At 44.7% G+C, this 24,562-nt stretch overlaps 1 protein-coding gene across 1 annotated transcript in view; it reads left to right on the top strand.

Annotated features, from left to right (window-relative positions):
- The window catches only part of SCARA5 (scavenger receptor class A member 5), a 139,153-nt gene that overhangs the window by 16,395 nt on the left and 98,196 nt on the right, over nt 1-24,562 (top strand). The window contains exon 3 of the mRNA XM_089528720.1: nt 2,993-3,121. Within this exon, the coding sequence (XP_089384846.1) occupies nt 2,993-3,121 (129 nt within the window). The remainder of the gene's footprint in view (nt 1-2,992; nt 3,122-24,562) is intronic.

Below are 24,562 nucleotides of genomic sequence, written 5' to 3'. Positions count from 1 at the left end.
TGTTCCTGACCTATGGCAGTGAGCCAATCATGAGGTCTTCTTGGCAAGTTTCTTCAGAGATGTCCTCGCTGTCCTCCGAGGCTGAGAGAGTGGGACTTGCCCAAAGTCACTGGGGAGTTTATCACACTGGGGCTAATTTTGGCATTAAGGAGAGATTTAAAGAGCATTTAAAGCATCCCACAAATAAAGCGAAAGTGGTGAGTAATTGTGCGAATGATTATCGCATGCAATTGCACAAATAAAGTGATATCAGAAATGCGTTGTTGCTGAAATCCCAAAAGTAAAAAGATGTGTGTTAATGCTTCTTTGTGACCACTTTAATGGCGGGTTTTGTGTGACGTCGTGTGAAACCGTTTTGCGTAATTATGTGAATTCTTTCCCAGGATATTCACGGGATAAACTCCTGATCTCCTTCTTGTGATAAACTCCTCAGTGAGTTTCCATGGTTGAGCTGGGATTTGAACCCAGGTCTCCAGAGTCATTGTCCAACACTGAAACCACTACTGTCTCTCTTTTGCATTATGCACTTTCGGTATTTTGGTTGGTCAACAAAGGTACTGTTGGCCTTCCATATCCATGGATTCTTTATCCACAGATTCCACCCCTCATGAATTGTAAAAATTCCAAAAACATGTAAATCCCAAAAAAGCAAGCCTTGATTTTGCTATTTGATATGAGGGGCACCGTTCTCCCTTGCCATTGTATATAAAGGGACATAAGCAGCCATGGATTTTGTATTTTGTTGTATTTCATACACAAAAGAGTTTCTTGCAAAATTCTAGATTGAACACAGTCTCCTGACACCTTTTCTTGGTTTCATAGCAATTAAGACTTCTTCTTGTACCTTGTGGACCTAGGATTATAGAATCATAGAGTTGGAAGAGACCTCAAGGGCCATCCAATCCAACCCCATTCTGTCATGCAGGAACTCTCAATCAAAGCATCCCTGACAGATGGGCATCCAACCTCTGTTTAAAGACCTCCAAAGAAGGAGACTCCACCACTCTCTGAAGCAACGTCTTCCACTATTGAACAGCTCTTACCTTCAAGATGTTATTCCTAATGTTGAGGTGGAATCTGTCTTCCTGTAGTTCAAAACCACTACCGCACACTGGCTCGCCCCTAAAGATCATTACAAATGGTGTTAATTTCAATACAGAAATGACAAATGAACTACAGTCAGCCCTCCATATCCACAGATTTGTGTTTTTTTTTATAGAATCATAGAATCATAGAATCTTAGAGTTGGAAGAGACCACTAGGGCCATCCAGTCCAACCCCCTGCCATGCAGGAAATCCAAATCAAAGCATCCCTGACAGATGGCCATCCAGCCTCTGTTTAAATACCTCGCAAGGAAGGAGACTCTATCACCCTCCGAGGGAGTGCATTCCACTGCCGAACAGCCCTTACTGTCAGGAAGTTCCTCCTAATGTTCAGGTGGAATCTCTTTTCCTGTAGCTTGCATCCATTGTTCCGGGTCCTGTTCTCTGGAGCAGCAGAAAACAAGCTTGCTCCCTCCTCAATATGACATCCTTTCAAATATTTAAACAGGGCTATCATATCACCTCTTAACCTTCTTTTCTCCAGGCTAAACATCCCCAGCTCCCTAAGTCGTTCCTCATAGGGCATGGTCTCCAGACCCTTCACCATTTTTGTCGCCCTCCTTTGGACACGCTCCAGTTTCTCAATGTCCTTTCTGAATTGTGGTGCCCAGAACTGGACACAATATTCTAGGTGGGGCCTGACCAAAGCAGAATACAGTGGCACTATTACTTCCCTTGATCTAGACACTATACTTCTATTGATGCAGCCTAAAATAGCATTGGCCTTTTTAGCTGCCGCATCACACTGTTGACTCATGTTCAACTTGTGGTCTACTTGGACTCCCAGATCCCTTTCACATGTACTTTCATTCAGCCAGGTGTCACCCATCCTATATCTGTGCATTTTATTTTTCCGCCCTAAGTGCAATACCTTACATTTCTCTGTGTTGAATTTCATTTTGTTAGCTTTGGCCCAGCTTTCTAGTCTATTCAGGTCATTTTGAATCTTGATCCTGTCCTCTGGGGTATTAGCTATTCCCCCTAATTTGGTGTCATCTGCAAATTTGATAAGTATGCTCCCAATTCTGTCATCCAGGTCATTGATAAAGATGTTGAATAGCACTGGGCCCAGGACAGAGCCCCACTGGTCACCCCACTGGTCACTTCTCTCCAGGATGAAAAGGAGCCATGGCTGACCATCCTTTGGCTTCGGCCGGTCAACCAATTACAGATCCATTTAACAGTTCCTTTGTCTAGCCCACATTTTACAAGCTTGTTTGCAAGAATGTCATGGGAAACCTTGTCAAAGGCCTTATTGAAATCAAGATATACTATATCCACAGCATTCCCTTCATCTACCAAGGAGTTGAGCAGCCACGGTTTGAAAACATTTTAAAAATGTATAAATTCCCAAAAGCAAAGCTTCATTTTTGCCATTTTATATAAGGGACACCATTTCGCTATGCCATTGTACTTAATGGGACTTGAGCATCCATGGATTTTGGTATCCACAGGGGGTCCTGGAACCAAACCCCAGAAGATACCAAGGGACCACTGTAGTAGTAATAATAATAATAATAATACCCCATTATATTTAATAGGATTTGAGCATCCATAGATTTTATTATTCATGGAGGGGGCCTCCTAGAACAACAGCCCTGTGGATATCAAGGGCCCACTGTAATAATAATAATAAAATACCCCATTATTTAGGATTTGAGCGTCCATAGATTTTGGTATTCATGGAGATCCTGGAACCAAATCCCAGTGAATACCAAGGGCCCACTGTAGTCATAATTATAATTATAATTATAATTATAATTATAATAATGCCCTCTTGTATTTAATGGGACTTGAGCATCCTTAGGTTTTGGCATCCACAGGGGGTCCTGGAACCAAACAGATGCCACTGAATTGCCTAATGGCTCTTTTCCTCCTTTCTCTGCAGGACTGGCCAGAAAGAAGAAAACTTCAGGTCCTTGCAGCCAACTTGGGTCTGTGGCTGCTCTTAAATATGCAGTGGTTGGGCTATATCTGCTGGTTTTCTTGATCCTTGTTGGTGTTTTCATACTAGCAGGTAAGTGTTGGTGTTATGGCGGACGACTGGGATATATGGTGGTAGTGGTGGGAACACCAAGGGTCTTTTTCGCCCTCCTCCCATGCAAAAAGTATCTGCTTGGAAACCGGAGCAACAGCTTCACCTTATTTTCCTGGGTAATGTGGCATGTGTTATGTGTGTAATACAGTTGTTACTTTGGGGGTGATATATGTTTTATGTTTTAAAAGCTAATAAAATTAATATTAAAAAAAACACAATGGAAGACGAAACAAATGGGACGTTTAACGTGTTGAATTTAGATAACTAGAATGCAAATTGGGAGGAATTTGCCTGAGTGAACAACTTGCATGATATGCCTGGCAACTTGAGTTGGTGGTGAAAACCGCACACAAAAGTGTGTACATGAATTTTAAAAAAATGCATATGAAAAAGGGATGCAAAATGCTGGAAACCAACCAAGATGTTGCAAATGAAATATGAACAAAGGAGGAGAGAAGAATGCAGGTGAAACGGAGAAAAATGCAACAGAAAATCAAGACAGAGCAGTTCTGATGTCTCCCACCTTCTGTTTCTAAGTAGGGAGAATTAGCTTTGAACTAAAGTTTCCTAGATCTCTCCAAATGTGTTTCCATGATGTTATTTTATTTTAATTTCCCCCTTTGTCTGGATATGTTGCATCCCTCTCTCCGTTCTCCCTCCACTTCATTGCTGCCCCATCCTTTCCCCCACCATTTTGCATTTGCAAATGCCACCACCCAGAATATTTTGGGTGTAGCCCCAGGAAGATCAAGCCAGAAAGCCAAACTCTGTGAGTAATAACTTGGAGCGGAGGAGAGGGTGTCAAGCCCAATCCTTGCAATAATGAGCTGAGCGAGGTTTAGTGGGTGGCCACCAGCCATCCCAGGGGGGCCTTTGGCGTCCGTCTCTGGGTTTGTGGGTTGGGCCGGTGCCACTGTCCAGAGCGCTTGCCCAGAATGTTTTGGATGCGTCCTTGCTGTGTTGAGAGGAGGAAAGATCATGACACCGGGAATTTTGGAAGGCAGGACATTTGATGCCAAATTTGTGTACAGCAAGTCAGCCGTGGCTCCACTTGGGTTTATCATAGAATCATAGAATTGGAAGAGACCCCAAGGGCCATCCAGTCCAACCCCATTCTTCCATGCAGGAACCCTCAAAGCATCCTTAAGAGATGGCCATCCAGCCTCTGTTTAAAGACCTCCAAAGAAGGAGACTCAACCACTCTCTGAGGAATGAATGTGGTCCACTGTCAAACAGCTCTTATTGTCAAGACGTTCTTCTCAATGTTGAGGTGGAATCTCTTTTCTTGTAGCTTGTATCCATTGTTCCAGGTGCAGTTCTCTGGAGCAGCAGAAAACAAGCTTGTTTCCTCCTCAGTATGACCCTTCAAATATTTAAACAGGGCTATTATATCACCCCTTAACCGGTTTGCGATTTGCCTTCCCTCCATTTCAATGAATCAGTTTCAGAAGGTCCATCGTTCCCACTATGAAAGCGGATCTTTTAATTATCCCCTTGTAATCGCTTCTTTTTTGGCACAATTGTCATCCTCACTACTTTGCACCGCTTCAAAATGCATGTCAATCATCTGCGTGTCTTTGGTGACATAAGTGGCAGCCCAGATTGGGAACTATTTTTTTAAAAAATGGATAGAAGATTCTGCTCGTTGGTTTTGCAACTACTTGCCTCACTGAGCGGTCATCGGCCTGATCGCCCAGCTTGCCCCCTGAGTAATTGCAAATAGTTGCAAAATCAATTAATTGAATCTTCTATCAATTGTTTTAAAAATCACGCACCCATTTGTCACACCAGAAGCACAAAGGCAGCCCTTGGGGTGTGTGTGTGTGATGGTGGATCTCCCAAAACTGGGGAGGGATGGTAAACAGCCCTCTGCCATTTGTCCCTCCGCTCCAGAATGAATCGATTCTGATCTGTCCTTCCTCTTGTTGAACACCTTCCAGAATTGCTTCTTTTCAAAAGAACCACCAAAGAACTATTGTCAGAAAAGAGCGGGTTTTTTGCATTTGCCTCGCTTCATCATGATTGAAACCAATCACAGTAGGATCAGAACCAATTTCAAATGGGAACGACGGTCATATAACCTGATCAGCAATTCCCTTTAAATCATAGTGGGAACGCAACCTAGATTACACATCTGTAACTGCCTTAGTTAATACCAGATGTGGTCTTTCTGTTGGGAGTTGCAGCCCAACATTTTGCATAGACCTTAAAGAGCATCAGAGACAAGACCGAACTCCGCTAAACTCCCACTTGACCTCTGCTCCATGTTCAGTTTGAAATATTTCCACATTGATTTGCTTTGTGCACTAAATAGCCTTGCATTGCTCATGAATGCAATAATACAAGTTCTTCCTTTAAAAAAGGAATCAGTGACTCAAAGCTCATTGTCATGGAGGAATTTGGGTGGAGGGCGTACAGTAATGCTTCCCCGAGGTGATATACATTTGGTGAGAGAAAGAAAAGGACAGTGTTTCTGGCTAAGAGTCCCTCGAAGGCCTGGGTTTTTTATTTTTAATCTTTGCAACATCTGAGAATGATCAGAACGAAAGTGGGGCTTGTCTTTCCAAGGAGGGGCTGCTGGAACGTCAAGTCCTTGTTTATTTCCGTCCCCCGAAGAAAAAAATCGTTAAGGGTTGTCCTTGTGGAACATTGATGAAATTATATACAAAAACACCCACCCACCTTGTTTTTTGTTTTGCTTTTTTGGAAAAAAAATACTTTTCTTAGAGCTGAAATTGCAACATGGCCTGCGATTTTTTAAAAATTATTTTTAAAAGCCCCACTGAACCTAGAGAGAAAGAGCCATGAATCATCTGCAAAACCATTGCGCTGACCTTATTTTGGCTCAGGGTTCTAAATCCGAAGGCTAAACAAAGGAGCTATCTTAGACCAAGGCCATGGAGCAGCTTGCTTCAACCTGCTGCACTCCAGATGTGTTGGATGACAGCTTCCAAAAACTATGTAATTTTGACAGATCTGGGATGTGTCCACACTGTACAGTTATGGCAGCTTCATCCCCACCCCTTAACAGCCACAACTCCATGTCCTATGGAAATCTGGTATTTGTAGTTTGGCGAGGGCTGTGTAGGACTCTCTAGCCCTGGCAAAGGATTCAAAATTCTGCACAAAACTAGCTCATGTTTGCAAAAATGTCTAGTGGGGGTTCTCTGGACCCTCCTCCTTTTCATGCTTGAGCTGGATGGGATCCCTTTATCTAAAGAACTTGCTGCCACACCCATTGATTAACTCCTTCCACTTTAGTAATGCTGGTAAGGGTAAGACATTACCCAAGTGGATCTTCATGCCAATCAATGGGGATCCAGAAAGGATGGGTCTCGGTAGCCATCTGGGATTGAGGTGTGATGGCTGAAGGGGAAATTCAGATGCCAAGCAAACCAGCTTCATCACATTCTGATGTTTGTTGACCACACATCTCTGGGCTTTCACATATGAAATGTTGAAGTGTGCGCAATGGCCTTGTAGCTGCATTCAGCCTGCAGGGTCATGTTATGTTTGGGGCATTTCAGCTATTACCTGTGGAAAAAGAATTAGTTTGCAGCTGGCAAATATGCAGACTACTTTCAAAGCTGAACTAAGGTTCTCCATTGAGCGATCCCATCAACCCAGTGGTTGTTGTTGTTGTTGTTGTTGTAAGTCTTCAAGTTGTTTTGGACTTATGGCATCCCTATCATGCAGTTTTCCTGGCAAGTTTCTTCAGAGGGGGCTTGTCATTGCATTCCTCTGAGGCTGAGAATGTGTGACTTGTCCAAGGACACCCAGTGGGTTTATATGGCTGAGTGAGGATTCGAATCCTGGTCTCCATAGTCCTAACACTCAACCCACTATGCCATGCTGGCTTATGGAAACTCAGTGGATGGCCTTAGGGAGGTCACACTCTCTCAGCCTCAGAGGATGCCCCCTTTGATGAAACATGCCAAGAAAACCCCATGATAGGTTTGCCTTTGGGTCACCATAAGTCAGAAACAACTTGAAGGCACACAACAAATCAACCCCTTATGCCCACTAAATCAAATTCTTGGGAGGAAAAAAGTATATACAGTCGCCCCTCCTAACTCATGGATCTAAGATCCGCAACCTCGAATATCTGTGGAGGGGGCGACCTCCACTATTGTCAATGGGGTGCATGCCTTTCAAGCCTATGGGCTTGAATATGCATGAGCCTCCGTTTTTTGCGGAGGGGTCCAGAACAGATCCCCCATGAAAACGGAGGGCCAACAGTATATATAAAATATATATAAAAGGATGGATAGATAGATAGATAGATAGATAGATAGATAGATAGATAGATGGATAGATAGAGGAAATTGTGACTTCTCAGGCCGGTTGGTTGGATTTGTTTATCTCTGAGGATGTTTTAACATGACTGATAAATTCCTTGTGATTCTCAACCCAGCGGGAGAGCTGTTGAAAGAATGATAAATCTCTTTCTCTTTCCCCCCTTGCAATTTCTCCAGTGCCTCCTGCAAAACAGGATGCCGGAGATGCAGTTGCTCAGAAATCAAGCTAGCTTTTAATCCCCTCTCCAGCAAAGGGCTGGAGAAGTAAGGACCCAAAGAATTCCTTGCTTGAAAGAATGCTAAAAACTTGGATATTGTGGGACAAAAGGCACGTTGGAAAACATCCAGGAAACAGAAGGTGCATTTCAAGGTTGTTCTCCAGCAGATTCGGGGACAGAAGGAACTTATTAGGAGTGTGCGGTTCAACCCTGTGAATACACACATGTGGAGAAGGACCTCCTCTGGCTGGACCCAAACCTCCCTCTTACGGCCAGCCAAGTTGAAGTTGCAAGACGGCATCAACCAGAGCAGAACGAGCCACCTGCCCCAGTGAGTAGCCTCTGGCCTCATGTGCAGGACCCAGAACAACACACAAAGAAGTTGTGGCCCACGGCTCTGGTTTTGGATCTAACACAAAGCAGATCTTCTGCTACTGAAACCAAAATAAAGAAAGCAGTCCATCCAAGTCAGAAATGAGTGGGATCCGAGCTTGGAGAAGGTCCTTCCTTTTTTGGACTTCCTTGCTGTTGTTTCTGAATTATGGTGACCCTAAGGCGATCCTATCACCGGGTTTTCTGGGGGTGAGAATGTGTGCCTCACCCAGTGGGTTTCCTTGTATGGCCAAGCAGGGAATCGAACTCTGATCTCCAGGGTCGTAGTCCAACACTGTCTGACTCAGAGATGGAAGCAGTGGACATGTTAGAGTTTCTGCTGAAGCAAAGCAGGAGGATGTTCCCGAGTCACATCTCTCAGATACAGACCAGAGGGCAGGACCAACTCTGGTGGAGAGCCATAGAATCCTAGAGTTGGAAGAGACCTCAAGGGCCATCCAGTTCAATTCCCTTCTGCCATGCAGGAAGACACCATCGAAGCACTCCCTGGGACAGATGGCCACCCAGCCTCCATTTAAAGACCTCTAAAAAAGGAGACTCCTCCAGACTCTAAGGGAGTGTGTTCCACTGTCGAACAGCTCTTACTGTCTGTGTCAGAAAGTTCTTCCTAATGCTGAGGTGAAATCTCTTTTGCTTTAGTTTGATCCATTGCTCAGGATCCTATTCTCTGGAGCAGCAGAAAAAAAGGTTTGCTCCATCTTCAATGTGACATGCCTTCAAATACCTAAACAAGGCTCTCTAGAATCCTAGAGTTGGAAAACACCCCAAGGGCTATCCAGTCCAATCCCCTGCCATGCTGGAACTCTCAATCAGAGCATCCCCATTGACAGATGGCCCTCCAGCCTCTGTTTAAAGACACTCCAAAGAGGGAGAGTCCACCACTCTCCAAGGGAATGTCTTCCACTGTTGAACAGCTCTCACGGTCAGGAAGTTCCTCCTAATGTTGAGGTGGAATCTCTTTTCCTCTTGGTTTGCATCCATTGTTCCAGGAGCAGCAGAAAACAAGATTTCTTCCTCCTCAATATGACATCCCTTTAATATTAAAACAGGGCTCTCATATCACCTCTTAACCTTCTCTTCTCCAGGCTAAACATCCCCAGCTCCCGAAACTGTTCCTCATAGGGCTTCATGGTTTCCAGACCCTTCTCCATTTTTGTGGTCCTCCTTTGGACATGCTCCAGTTTCTCAACATCCCTTTTGAATTGTGGGCCCAGAACTGGACACAGTATTCCAGGTGAGGCCTACCAAAGCAGAATAGCTTGGTACTATTAAATCCCTCATCCTAGGCACTGTGACACCACACTGTTGACTCATATTTAGCTTATGGTCTCGTACAACCCCTAGATCCTTTCCACATGTAGTGTTATCAAGCCTCCAAACTCCAAAGAAGTGTGTTCCACTGTCGAACAGCCCTTACTGTCAGGAAGTTCCTCCTAATGTTGAGGTGGAATCTTTTCCTGTAGCTTCTATCCATTGATGGAAGATGACACACTGACCTGACTTGAGACTTGTATATTTTTAGTGACTGACTTGCTGGTGCAGGCAAGACCTGTCCCCAGGAGTGTGGGGCACCTTTCTTGGAGGGAACCAGCAAATATGTTGGGCAATGGCCTTAAGATGGAAGTGCAGCAGAGACAAGATGCCAAGCAGGATGAGACAGCAGGCATGATGCAGGAGACTGATGCAGGAGGACTATTGCAGATACCTATGTGAGATGATCGTGCCATGGACATAGTGTATAAATATGGAAGTGGCCCTTGTTCACTGGGGGTTGCTGTTGTTAGTGGATGGTTGGTTGGATAACTGTTGGTTTGCATATACTGTAGTACTGTAATAAAGTTCCTTACAGTGGGACCTTGTTATTCACTGGGGTTTGTTTCCAAGATCCTCAATGGATAACAAAATCCATGGATACTCAAGTACCATTAAATATAATGGCAGAGCAAAATGGTGTCCCTTATATATAATGGAAAATCAAGGTTTGCTATTTGGAATTTATACTTTTTTCCTTAAATATTTTCAAGCCATGGATGCTTGAATCCGTGGATAAAAATGCATGGATGAGGAGGACCGACTGTATATAGAACTTGGAGCCTCTGAATTATTCTTTAGCATGTTGCGCAGGTATAGGTGCTGGCAGCACTTCTGAGTTCGGATCAGGACAACGGGAGGCCATGACTTTGTGGCATCTTCCTTGAAAACCACCAGGGCCCAAGTTGTCTCTAAATCTTAGGCTTTGGCCCTGGGATGCTCCCGATCTGGCAACCTTATTCCCCAAGTCTGTGTCAAATTCCACTTTGGAGCATTGCTCTGTATTCTAATCCTCTGGAAATATTGTCAATCTCCCAGATGTTCCTTCTCAATTTTGGTTCCGCTCCAGAGCCTGTATTAGAAAGCAGAAAAACAAAATACCCATTGGAACATGTTTTTGTCTCCAAATTGTGTTGACAAGTGGCTTTTTTTCTCCCCCAAAAAAGGAAAGGGGGAAGCTTGCTGCATTTTCTCTAGCAAGAAGGCCATCTGATTTATTTCACTCTGATGTAGAGTTTCACTTTGCATATGATTTATTGGACTTCTTTAAAAAGGTTCTCAGACATGGAGGAAATGGAACAGGATCCTGGGCCTTTGTGGATCATCCAAAGTACATTGAGGGAGGCCAATGGAAACAAACATGAAAGGAGCAGCAAAATAATCAAAAGTATGGATTTTATTACTCCTGACTTCGGGACAAGAAGAGAGGTTGTTTGTTATTGCCCTCCATGGAGCAGTGATGCGGTTGTGGAGGTTGTGTCTCAGGTTGGATTAAATAAATAGATAAAAATAAAAGTTTTCCTAATGTAAAGAGATATCTCTTATCTGTTGTCACTCTCGCTGCATTTGCTGAGAGCTGAGAGCTGACCTTGGGGAAGACACACTCTCTCAGCCTCAGAGGAGGGCAAAAGCAAACCCTCTCTGAACAAATCTTGCCACAAAATCCCTGCGCTAGGTTTGCTTTAGGAAATCCGCGAGTGTATGATGGACTCATGGACCAAAGAGCCGTATGAAGATGAAACCCAAATCCTAAAAAGAGAGGTGGAAGCTGCAATAAGAGAAATGGCAAAAAATAAATTACCAGGAAGAGATGATATTCCAATCAAACTGCTTCAGTCCACACTGACAGAGTCAACGCCAGTGCTAACCAACATAATGTCAACAGATGTGGAAAACTAAACAATGGCCAACACATTGGCAATGATCAATATACATCCCCATCCACAAAAAAAGGAGACACAAAAGATTGCAGCATCTGTAGGGTCATAGCTGTAATATCCCATGCAAGTAAAATCATGAGAAGTCGAAGGCTTTCATGGCTGGCATCCATGTTTCTTTGTGGGTTTTTCGGGTTAGGTGGCCATGTTCTAGAAGAGTTTGTTCCTGATGTTTCGCCAGCATCTGTGGCTGGCATCTTCCAAAACAATGCTCAAAATTCTGCAACAACCCAGCCATCCATGGAAAAAGAAATCCCAGAGGTCCAAGCGGGATTCAGGAAAGGAAGTCCTGAACTAGGGACCTCATTGCAAACATACGAGGGCAGGGAATTCCAAAAGAAAATCAGCATGTGCTTTATAGACTATAGCAAAGCCTTTGCCTGAATAGATCATGAAAGGCTATGGAAGGCCCTCAAAGACATGGGAGTGCTAATACATCTGATAGTCCTGATGAGGAATCTGTACTCAGGACAAGAAGCTACTGCCGGAACAGAACAGAATGGTTCCCAACTGGCAAAGGAGTCAGGCGAGGCTGCATCTTATCACCCTACCTTTTCAACTTGTACAAACTTGTTCCATCTTCCAGCTGATGGCCTTTCTTATAGGACTGAAGTGGCTGAATATTCTCCATTTTCAGGAACTGGTACAGAAACCAAGCTTGGGAAATGCAGCCTACACAGTACCTGGAATTCGTTGGCTGTCTCCCATCCAAGTACTAACTAGATCTGACCCTGCCTAGCCTCCAAGATTAGGTGGGATCTAGCCCTCTCAGGGTACTTAGACCCTGTTAGTACTATATCAGGGCTTTGAGAAAGCTGCCAAATTTCACAAGTTGTTGTTGTTGTGTGCCTTAAAGTCATTTCTGACTTATGACAACCCTAAGATGGACCAGTCATGAGATTTTCTGACGCTGAGAGTGTGTGACTCATCAGCATCACTCAGTGGGTTTTCATGAATCAAACCTGATGTCCAGAATCGTACTTCAGTGCTCAAACCACTGCACCATGTTGGCTCTCACAAGACTCCCTCTAAAATTCAGCACAAGCAGCCTAGAAAAAATGCTCTTGGCCCAAAAGGCACCAGATCCATTCTGATCTCAGAAGCTAAGCAGGGTCAGCCCAAGTTAGTGCTTGGATGGGAGACCACCAACAAATCCCAGGTGCTGCAGGTTCAGTTTTAGAGGAAGGAGCTGGCAAAACCACCACTGAAGATTCCTTGCCTTGGTAAATCCTAAGAAATTCATAAGTTGACAGGTGACATGAAGGCACATGCATACACATAACTAAATATTCCAAAGGCACCGGATCCTGTCTGATCTTGGAAGCTAAGCAGTGTCAGCCATGGTTAGTCCTTGGATGGGAGCTCACCAATGAATATCAAGTGCTGTAGGCTCTATTTTAGAGGAAGGAACTGGCAAAAACCACTTCTGAGGATTCCTTCCTTAAGAAAACCCTACAAAATCCATGGGGTCCCAATAAGTCAACAGGTGACTTGAAGGTACACACACACATACTTGGCACCTGACTATCTATCTATGTTATAACTGGGTGACCAGATGTCCTCCTTTCATGTCTGACATTACAGCCTTCTGTCCAGGAGGAATTCCAAAATGTCCTCCATTTTGAGCATGACTAAGAAGCATGAATTTATATTTCTAGGAGTGTTTTTAGATTTTCTTTGGCCGTGCTCTACCTTTTTCTGGAATGTCCTACATTTTGCGGTGTCCTGTCCACCTGTACGGCTAGGAGGACCTCTGGTCACCCACATTATATAACGCCATGTTTGGATGCTGGGTTACTTAGTGAGATGCCCTTCCCTTCTGCTTGACAGTTACATAAATTCTCCTATTAGTTTTTGCGCAAGCAATTTGGCTCCGTCTCTCCTGAAACTATGTAGTTAATCTGAGCGGTTTTTTGATGGACATGAAGCCAAGCGGGTCCCAACGGTGGATCAAGCTACCCAAAAGAATGCATTGTTTTTAGACGCTTCATAGACCTTCATCCGCATTGCGGGCTAGCGTTTTAATTATTTTTGTGTTCGAAATAGAAAATAAAAAAGAAAGCAGACCCCCCCCCAAGCCAAACCTGCAATCCTCTCTCTCTAATATATATATATATATATATATATATATATATGAGAGTCAGCATGCTGTAGTGGTTTGAATGCTGGACTATGACTCAAATCCCTGCTTGGCCATGGAAACCCATTGGGTGACTTTTGACAAGTCACACCCTCTCGGCCCCAGAAAAACCCCATAAGCCGTCATATGTCAGAAACCCCTTTATGGCACATGACTACATTTGAAATAAAGAAATTATGGAGAGCACAGCTTGTGGTAGTGCTTTGAGTGTTGAACCAAGGCACTGGGAGGTATCTCTGTTGTTGGTGGTCTTAACCACCCTTGAGCTGATCTTGACCCATGGCGACCCTGTGGATGAAATATCTCCAAGCCCACCTGTCCTCCGCTGCTCTGCTCAGATCCTGCAAATTCGTACCCATGACTTCCTTAATAGAGTCCATCTGTCTAGCATGTGGCCTTCCTCTTTTTCAGGCCTGCAAAATTTTCTGCTAGTACTGTATTTTCCGGTGTATAAGACCACCCCCAACTTTTCCAGTTAAAATATAGAGTTTGGGATATACTCGCCAGATTTGATTTCAATATGGTCATTTTAATTCAAATGCTTATGACATGCAGGTACTTAGCAGGAAAACTTGTTGTATCCAAAGCCTGCTTGGACTGGTCAGCTCTCCCTGCCTGCCCAGCCCTCCCTGTTTCTAAGACTATCAGAGCGGTATTGCAAACACGGCTCTTTTTTCCATGCCCCGGGTGTCCCAGATGCCTGCAGCTTGCTCCGCCCTTCACCTACACCTTCCCAGTGAGGCACCCCCTCACCTCATCATCGAGACCGTATTAAGTCACTTCTTTCCATGAATCCTGGTGAGTGGATTTTCTTCTACCGTACTTGTACAGCGGCACCCTTGCTGCTTCCATACGTTTGCCGCATATGGTGGGGATGCGGCCGTGGCCGTTTTTGAGCTTCCCCCACCATATGCGGTGACCACAGATTCTCCAATCCAGCTCGGAAGTTTCAGCACCTGTCCTATAAGATGACACCCCACGTATAAGACGACCCCCGACTTTTGAGAAGATTTTCCTAGGTTAAAAAGTAGTCTTATACACCAGAAAATACAGTAGTATGGTGTCTTCTGCATTGATATGCCATCCTCCTATCTTCATCCCTCCTTCTTCTGTGTCCAAGCCTGCTTTTCTGTATGATATTTTCTGCATAGAAGTTGAACAGATCATAGAATCATAACATCCTAGAGTTGGAATAGACCACCAGGGCCATCCAGTCCATCCCCATTCTGCCATGCAGGAACTCTCAATCAAAGCATCCCCAACAGATGCACATCCAGCCTTTTAAACAAAGGCTCCTAAAAAGGAGACTCCGCCACCATGTCTTCTACTGACAAACAGCTCTTACTGTCTAGATGTTCTTCCTAATGTTGAAGTGGAATCTCTTTTCCTGTAGCTTGCCTCCATTGCTCTGGAACCTGTTCTCTGGAGCAACAGAAAACAAGTGAGCTCCCTCCTCAATATGGCACCCCTTCAAATACTTAAACAGGACTATCATGTCACCTTTTAACCCTTCTCTTCTCCAGGCTAAACATCCCCAGCTCCCTAAGGTGTTCCTCATAGGGCATGGTTTCCAGATCCTTCACTATTTTGGTCTCCCTCCTCTGGACATTCTCCAGCTTCTCAACATCCTTTTTTAATTGTTTTGCCCAGAACTGGACACAGCATTATTCCAGGTGAGGCCTGACCAAAGCAGAATGGAGTGGCACTATTACTTCCCTTGATCTAGACATTATACGTCTATTGATGCAGCCTAAAATTGCATTGGCTTTTTTAGCAGCTGCATCACACTGTTGACTCATGTTCAACTTGTGCTCTACTAGGACGCTTGGCCCAGAATTGAACCCTGGTCTCCAGAGTCCTAGATCAATGCTCAAACCACTACACCACACTGGCTCTTGTGTGTGTGTGTGTACATGCATACATACATGCATACACTGAAAATATATATTTTGTATATACACAAAATCAGTGGGAAAATGAGGGCAATAACCATTTAAAACAATAAGAGCAGTGTAAACCATTCTAAAAAACATCCCTATTAAACAGTTGGATAATTGCAAAGGTTAAAGTTAAAATACCATGTATGTATATACATTTTGACGAAGGCTGTTATAAAAACCTTCAGTCGTCTTTTCTTTGGCAAAGTGCGTGATCTCAAATTTCATTTCTGTCTCCTATCCAATTTGCTTTTCTGTCTTCTATCCGCAGTCTGCAACTAACCTTTTGAATTGATTAAAGTACTCAGCTATACAATTGATTAAAGTACTCTCCCATATACATTATTATTCTGCCCACCGTTATTAGATTTAATGTTTTTATATAATTTTAATTCTGATTGTTTAGTTCTTTTTGAGATGGCGTATATGTTTGTAGATTTTAAATGATGTATGCCACTTTGATTGTTTTCACAAAAAGCAGGATATAAATAAAAGTTTTATTTATCATTTATTTATTAAGCCTTGCCGTATTCCCATGGAGAGCGCAGTGTAGCACATGGAAATAATTTGATCTCTGCCTTCATTAAAAGAGAGCCAATGTGGTCCAGTGGTTTGGAAGTCAGACTAGGACTCTGGGTGACCGGGATTTGAATCCTGCTCACCCATGGAAGCCCATTGGGTGACCTTGGGCAAGTCACACACTCTGAGCCCCAGAAAACCCCATGATAAGTCTGCCCTTATTGTACCAAAATAAGGAGGTCTGGTGGCACAGTGGTTACCATAATTATCAGTACTGCAGCCCTAAGGTTGTGAGTTCAATCCCAGGCAGAGCTCCAGGGTCCACTCAGCCATCCATCCGTTCATAGGCGGGGTACAGACCGCCGCTTTGCAGCGGTCTGGCACCGCCGCCAGAAGGTCCGCGGGGGAGCCGGAGCCTTCAAACGGCCCGACTCCCGCGCGGACCGAAAAAAGAAGCTCCAAAACGGAGCTTCTTTTTGCGTCGCGTTTGCGACGTAGCGAGGCGCCAGGGGCGCGCTCGCTACGTCAGCAGCGGCGCGACGCGTCTGGACGCTGTGCGTCCGATGCGTAAAGATGGCGGCGCCCATGTAGAAGGGGCGCCGCCATCTTGTACGGACGGAGTCCGTACTAGACCATGGGGCGTCTAAAAGAGACGCCCCTTTTTTAAAATGGGACGTCCGGAGGACGTCCCAAATGGCGGTGCGGAAAGCACCATTGATAGGTAAAATGAGCACCCAGCTGAGAGAGTGCTGAGTTCACTGATAAGTGGTATAGAAATGTAAACGCTAAAAACAACTTGAAGTGACACAGTACCACTGTGCCACTTGGCATGGCCACATAATTGTCAAGGCACTTGCTCTGAGGTCAGAATGAGGCATTCAGCCATGGTTGATGCTGAGTGTCTTGTTCTGACCTGAGAGCAAGTGACTCAGAGCAAGTGACCCAGTGGCAGCCACCCCAGGAAGCACAATGGGACACATTGCAATGGGAGTGCCAGTTAACAAGGGAAGTTGGGGCATCTGGATGGCCCTAGTGGTCTCTTCCAACTCTACGATTCTATGATTCTATAATTCTATCTCTGGGCCCAGACTACTCCCAAAGTATTCTGGTCCATGCAGACAGGGACTGTAGGGTTAGCCACACTGGCCAATTAAAGCAGCTTCTAACCTCTTTGAAGCTTGGCTGTGTAGACAACGCTCAAGGGGAAACCAGGTGGACATTGACATAAAGCCCCACACCAGGGCTAACAACTGGAGCAAAAAGAAGCTGGGATACTCTGACTCAAGGCAGAAAATGCACACCATTGCAATGACATACAAACAGCCCAGCATCAGTACTGGATTGGAGCAGTGCAAAAACACAAAAGTACATCAAGCAGGTCAAGTTGCCAATAATGGAATGGATATAATTGCAACACACAAACCAGACAGTTCAACAGTGGGGCATGTAAAGGGGGCCTCCATGATGGTGCTTTGCAATGGATCACTCAGCATACTGATCACTCAACATACAGGCAGTGCATCACACTTGTGGCTGTATGGCCAATCATAGAATTATAGAATCATAGAGTTGGAAGAGACCACAGGGCCATCTGGTCCAGCTCCCTGCCAGGTAAGAACTATGCTCAAGGTGAAACCAGGTGGAAATTGACATAGAGCCCCACTCCGGGGCTAAAAACCGGAGCAACAAGAAGCTGGGATATTCCGACTCAAGGCAGAAAATGTGCATCATTGCATCGGCATACAAACGGTCAAGTGTCAGTGTGGGATTGCAGCAGTGCAAAAACACGAAAGTACATCAAACAGGGTGAATTGCCAATAATGCAATGGATGCAGTTGCAACACACAAACCAGATAGTTCAACAGTGGGGCATGTATTGGGAGCCTCCATCATTGTGCTTTGCCAATGGATCACTCAGCATACTGGTGCGCTGTACAGGCAGTGCATCGCACTTGTGGCTGTGTGGCCAATCACACTGGTGGGCATCCAGTGGAATGGCAATCTCCAGGAACACACAGCTCAAACATTCCTGAAAGACCCCCACCTACCCCCACCCTCTGTTTAAAGACCTCCAAAGATGAAGGGTCCACCACCCTTCCAGGCAATCTGTTCCACTGTCAAACAGCTCTTCCAGTCAAGACCAGGATGACTAGACATCCTCCTTTTCCAGAACATGTCCTGCATTTCAATCTTCTGGTCCAGAAGGTATTCCAAAATGCCCTCCATTTGGAGCATCACTAAGAAACATGAATTCATATTTATAGGAGTGGGTTTTTTTTTAAGCTTTTATTTAGTGATGCCTTACATTTTTTTTAAAAAATGTCCTACATTTTGCAGTGCCTTGTTCTCCTTTGCAGTTAGGACATCTGGTCACGACTTTCTTCCCAGTGTTTATGAACATTCAGTCATGAACATGAAGATGGAACTGAGAAGACCCCTTAGGCTCAGCTCTTAAAAGCAACAGTTCCCCCCAAGCAGTGGATGAACTGAGGCACTGCTGTGGTGGTTCGGAAGGCAAGAGTTTCCAATGTCTTGGGATGAGCCAAGGTCTGGTCGGTTGGAAATGTTCCTGGCCATCCAGCCCATGAGTGGGCCAGGCAATTCTCTCCATCCCAGGCTCAGCAGACAACAAATATCTCCTTCTTGGAAGCGGAGGTACAGGTTGGACTCGGAGTCCCACAACCCAAGTAAACAGCCAGAAAGGAGGCAGCCTGACCTGGTGATCTCATCTGTTTTTGCCAGTGTGGAAAAGCTGAGGGCAACAGTGTTTGGCCAGAAAATGATGGAGCAGAAAGTAGAAGACTTTAAGGAAGGGGTGTGTGTATTTGTGTGTCTGTGGCATTGCTGTCTGGACTCCACACAGGAAAGGGATGTAAGAGGAGAGGAATAGCCCACCACATCAGGCACTGTGAGGGATGGATTGGAGAAGGGTCTCATTTGGATGAGATGTGGAGGAACCACCAGAAAGTGTCTTGGGAAAAGATGGATGCTGGGGCTCTGCTCTCTAGCTAGGAAGGAACTAGAGAAGATCTTCAAGTGCAAAGAGAGATCACTGAATACCAAAAGAAAGAGATCAAGATTATCAAAGTATGAAAACTAATCACCTGCCATGATGAATGCTCTCTTCAAAGATGCCCACCTAACCCAAAGTGAGCATGGGGGGCATGTTCAGATGTACAAAGAAGTCCACCATCCTCCAGAGTTGTCAGACAGCTTTTGTCAAATAGCTTTTAGAGTAAAACAAAACAAAAAGTAGAACCTCTTTTCTTGTAAATTTGAGTTGATTGATGCATAGAATCCTAGAGTTGGAAGAGACCCCAAGGGCCCTGATCCAGTCCAACTCCATTCTGCCATGCAGGAACTCTCAATCAAAGCATCCCCATTGACAGATGGCCATCCAGCCTCTTTTTAAAAACTTCCAAAGACAGAGACTCCACTACTTTCTGAGGGAGTGTCTTCCACTACCAAACAGCCTTTACTTTCAGGAAGTTCCTCTGAATGTTGAGGTGGAATCTCTTTTCCTGGAGCTTGCATCCATTGCTTCAGGTCCTAGTCTCTGGGCAGCAGAAAACAAACTTGCTCCATCCTCAATGTGGCATCCCTTCAAATATTTAAACAGGGCTATCATATCCCCTCTTAACCTTCTTTTCTCCAGGCTGAACATACCCAGCTCCCGAAGTCATTCCTCATAGGGCATCGTTTCCAGACCCTTCACCATTTTAGTTGTGTTCTGGGACTTTATCACAACAGCCTGCCGTTCCACCATAGTTGTGCCTTGGCATCATTTGTTATCTCACTTTTCCCCACAATAGCACTTTGCTGATCCATGGTTATGTGATCTGCTTCCCATGCTGCCAAAAGCCATCTTTTGCAGGAAAGGTGGGAATGAGTGATTTCGGCTGCCAACTGCCTCCTGAAACTTGCTGCTGTGTGAATGCTCCTTGACTCGTCACTCCTGATGACAAATCAGGTGAATGCGACGGTCAGAAGCGCCTGTTATCAGCTTCGGCTGATACGCCAGCTGCGCCCTTTTCTGGAAGTAAGGGATCTCGAGACTGTTGTGCATGCGCTGGTAACCTCATGCCTTGACTTCTGTAATGCGCTCTACAAGGGGCTACCCTTGTGTCTGGTTCGGAAACTACAGCTGGTTCAAAACATGGCAGCCAGGCTTGTGTCAGGAACATCTAGAAGGGACCACATCATTCCGGTTCTGAGGTCCCTCCACTGGCTGCCTATTGGTTTCCGGGCCCAGTACAAGGTGTTGGTTATTACCTTTAAAGCTCTAAATGGCTTGGGTCCAAGCTGTCTCAGAGACCGCCTCTTCCCATACAATCCTCCCCGCGCACTCTGGTCCTCTGGGAGGAACTTGTTGCAGCCTCAAAAATCAAGGCTTGCGGCGATCTCCTGGAGGGCTTTTTCTGCTGTCGCCCCCAGACTCTGGAACGACCTGCCGGACAAGATCCGTCGATTAACATCTCTGGACAGCTTCAAAAAGGCTGTCAAGACGGACCTCTTCAGGCAGGCCTTCCTAGACTGAAATATCCCGGCCTCAGGATCTCAGGATCTCCCCCTTTCTCAGTAATGTCTCCAAAGCCCCCTTTTCTTTCCTTTAGAACTGAAGTTGCAGTGGTTTATCGGTTGGTATTATTTTGTTTAATTTATTGTTGTTCTAACTAGTTATTGTGGTTTTAATTTAGATATGCAGTTTAATAACTTTTTAAGGGGGGAGGGAAATATATTGTTTTTATGCTGTATGTTATTTTAATGTTGTAAACCGTCCGGATTGGTTCGCCACAGGGTGGTATATAAATAAAAATTATTATTATTATTATTATTATTATTATTATTATTATTATTATGTGCAGAGAGCAGCTGTTGATGTCCATGTTTATTGTGAGTGATGGGGGAAAGGAGCAGAATCACAGGCATCACACCACGCTCCTACATGAGAAGTGGAACTGCAATGAGATTGAGAGCCTATTGATGGGTTTTCCCCATCAATGAAAAGGTGCAATACAGAAAGAAATGAAACATAAGGTAGCGGCAGCATCCAGTTCTGGGCACTACAATTCAAAAGGGATGTTGGAAAGCTGAAGTGTGTCCAGAGGAGGGCGACCAAATTGGTGGAAAGGCTGGAAACCAACAAGCCGTATCAGGAGCAACTTAGGCAGCTGAGTATGTTTAGCCTGGAGAAGAGGAAGTTAAGGGGTGATGTGAAAGCCCTGTTTAAGTATATGAAGAGATGTTATGCTGAGAATGGAGCAAGCTTGTTTTCTGCTTCTCCAGAGACTAGGACATGGAACAATGGATACAAACTATAGGAAAAGAGATTCTAGCTCAACCTTAGGAGGAACTTCCTGACAGTAAGAGCTGCTCAACAGTGGAACACACTCCCTCGGAGACTGTAGTGAAGTCTCCTTCTTTGGAGGTTTTTAAACAGAGGTTGGGTGGCCATCTGTTTGGAGTGCTTGGACTGAGTCTTCCTGCCTGGCAGAAGGGCTCCTGGGGTCTCGTCCAATCTATGGAGTTTATCAGACAAGGGGAATTGGAAGTATAATCCAATGGCAATCTGAACACAATCGTGGGGTTTCACGTTATTGCGTGATAACCCACTACACACAAATTCGGGCAATGGGAAGTCAGTCTGAATGCAATCATGTGGTTTCACATTATTGCGTGATAGACTGCCACACGCAAATTCGGGCAATGGCATGCTATTTTCGGGCAATGGGGAGCCAGTTTGAATGCAATGCGTATTCGCATAATTGCGCTAAACTAGCGACTTTAAGTGAATGCATTTTGGCCCCACTTTCTTTTCATTCGAATTTAAGAGAAATTCCTCCCGTTTGATAAACGCCTATGATTCTAGGATGGACGCAACGTTTTGCTATAAGCCCTGGACAAAGACAATTTTGTCCTGTTAAAATTCCACTTTTTAGCCTAGTGTGAATCCATTTTCTAAACGGCATCTTTTCACATATTTAAAGATGGCCATCATGCCACCTCTCAATCTTATCTTCTCCAGGCTATACATCCAGACTCCCTAAGCTGCTCCTCAGAGGGCTTGGTGGTTTCCAGATATTTCACCATTTTGGTCGCCCTCCTCTGGACATGCTCCAGCTTATCAATATTCCTCTTGAATTGTGGAACTGGACACAGCATTCCAAGTGAGGCCTGACCAGAGCAGAATAAAGCAATACTTTCCCTTCCCACGATCTAGACACTATATTTTTACTGATGCAGCCAAGGATTATATTGGACTTTTTAGCTGCTGCATCACACTGTTGACTCATGTTCAACCCATGGACTTTTAAGACTCCCAGATCCTTTTCACACTTACTATTGTCAAGCCACGTGTCACACATCCTATATGACTGAAGCAGAATAGAGTGTTACTACCCGATAGATCATGACCATTGCTCTGAGTATTCTGAAAAAAGAGCATGTTTTCTGCCCCAAAACAGGTTTCCTATTTCTGTACAAATGAATTTTCCCCAGCGATGTTTCCAATGAAGCATTTTGAAAGTTCCCTAATGACGAATTGTATGGCTGTTCTCCTTTTCCTCACTGGGGTTTCTCCAGTATCAAGATCCCATTTATTGCCAAGAATGTGACTATGAAGTCAGTCTTCTTCCTTTCCTGAATTACAAGCATGTTCTCAGAATGAAAGTGGGGGATCAGCAGCCCTGGTGGAGACGCGGTCTGCCCATGTGAACCCAGTTTAATCCAACATTTAAGAGGGAAAAATCAGAGAGTGGAGCTCCAGTGTGTTTATGGCCTTTGGGTTTCACCCGTGGGGTGCAGGCGAAAGGAGTCAAGAATCTAGCCTGTCCTGAATCCATCCAAGAATCTGGTTGCCAAGCATAAGGTCCAATTGGAAAAACAACATAGACCAGGGGAGAGAAGAGATTCCTCCAGCTGACTTGGGAAGAGGAGAGGTTTTTAAAAAATAAACATGTGAATAGAACAGAATGTCCAAATCCTGAACAAATACTAGCAGAGAGAGCGCCACACAAAGTCTTGCTCAGCTGTTTCATGATAATGACCTCCGTCAGATCTCTTGGACCTTGCGTTGGCTCATGTTGCTGGATGCATCCTGTCCATCTTGGCATCAGCCTCTCTTTGCTCTTAGCTCCATGGAAGTGTCATGGCCCAGCCAGCTTGGTGGATGTCTTTGCGTGGGACTGGGTGCAAACGTTTTCACAAACTGGGTTGCCCTTGCCCAGAGGAGCGTGACCAAAAGGGTGAAAGATCTGCAAACCACCAAGCCCTACGAGGAGGGGCTTAGGGACCTGGGTTGTTTAGCCTGGAGAAGAAAAGGTTAAGTGGGGACATGATAGCTTTGTTTAAATAGTTGAAGGGATGTCATGTTGAGGATGGAGCAAGGTTATTCTCTGCTGGTCCAGAGAATAGGACATAGAATCATACAATCATCAAGTTGGAAGAGACCCCAAGGGCCATCCAGTCCAACCCCATTCTGCCATGCAGGAACTCCCATTCAAAGCATCCCTCATAGATGGCCATCCAGCCTCTGCTTAAAGACCTCCAAGGAGGGAGACTCCACTACACTCCGAGGAAGGAGTTTGTTCCACTGTCGAACAGCCCTTACTGTCAGGAAGTTCTTCCTAATGTTGAGGTGGAATCTCTTTTCCTGTACCTTGCATCCATTGCTCTGGGTCCTGATCTCTGGAGCAGCAGAAAACAATCTTGCTCCCTCCTCAATATGACATCCCTTCAAATATTTAAACAGTAGTATCATATAATAACAACAACAACAACAACAACAACTTTTATTTATATTTCCCACCTCTCCCTGCAGATTGAGGTGGGATTACAACAATAGAAACAACATTACAAGATAAAAAAACTACAATTTCATATAAAATACACTCAATAAAACAGTAAAACTGCTATCAATACAATACATAGACTAAATCATCATTTAAAATACATATCTTTACAAACAGAGGTGGGATAATTCTAACTCTCTTATAGCAGATTGGGTAGATAGGCCTGCTGGAAGAGATCCATCTTAAGTGCCTTCTTAAAGGCATCTAAGGTGATAATGAGACGGATCTCCTCTGGCAAGCCATTTCATAATTTAGGAGCTACGGCAGTAAATGTGCTGTGGGAAGTTGTTGTTGCTTACATACTCTAATAAATTCTTCTCAGATGTCCTGAGAGTGGAGCGGATTGTGTAGGGAGAGGCATTCCCTCAAGTAATTTGGTCCCAAGCCATGAAGGGCTTTAAAGGTAATGACCAACACTTTGCGCCCGGAAGCTAATCAGTAGCCAATGAAGAGATTTTAATACTGGTGTTATGTGGTCTGATCTAGATGTTCCAGTGACTAATCTGGCTGTCGCATTTTGCACCATTTGAAGCTTGCAAACTTGTTACATAGGTAGCCGTATGTAGAGCGCATTACAGAAATCTAAATGAGAGATCACCAGTGCAAGTACCACTGCTTCAAGGTCCTTTTGGTCCAGGTAGGGATGCAGTTGGTGTATCAACTGAAGTAGGTACCATGCACTCCTGGCCATCATATCCACGTAGGATGATAACTGTAAAGGTGGGTCCAGAAGTACTCCAAACTGTGAACTTTGTCCATTAAGGGAAGTGTGACCCTGTACAGGACAGGTTAACAAAATAACGTCCCTGGACTTGGG

Source organism: Sceloporus occidentalis, unplaced genomic scaffold (genome assembly GCF_023333645.1).
Source record: "Sceloporus occidentalis isolate IW3139 unplaced genomic scaffold, rSceOcc1.0.p SCAF_6, whole genome shotgun sequence".
In the NCBI taxonomy this organism is placed as follows: domain Eukaryota; kingdom Metazoa; phylum Chordata; class Lepidosauria; order Squamata; family Phrynosomatidae; genus Sceloporus; species Sceloporus occidentalis.
The sequence above is the reverse complement of the archived record's forward strand: the minus strand, read 5'-3'. Positions and strand labels throughout refer to the sequence as shown.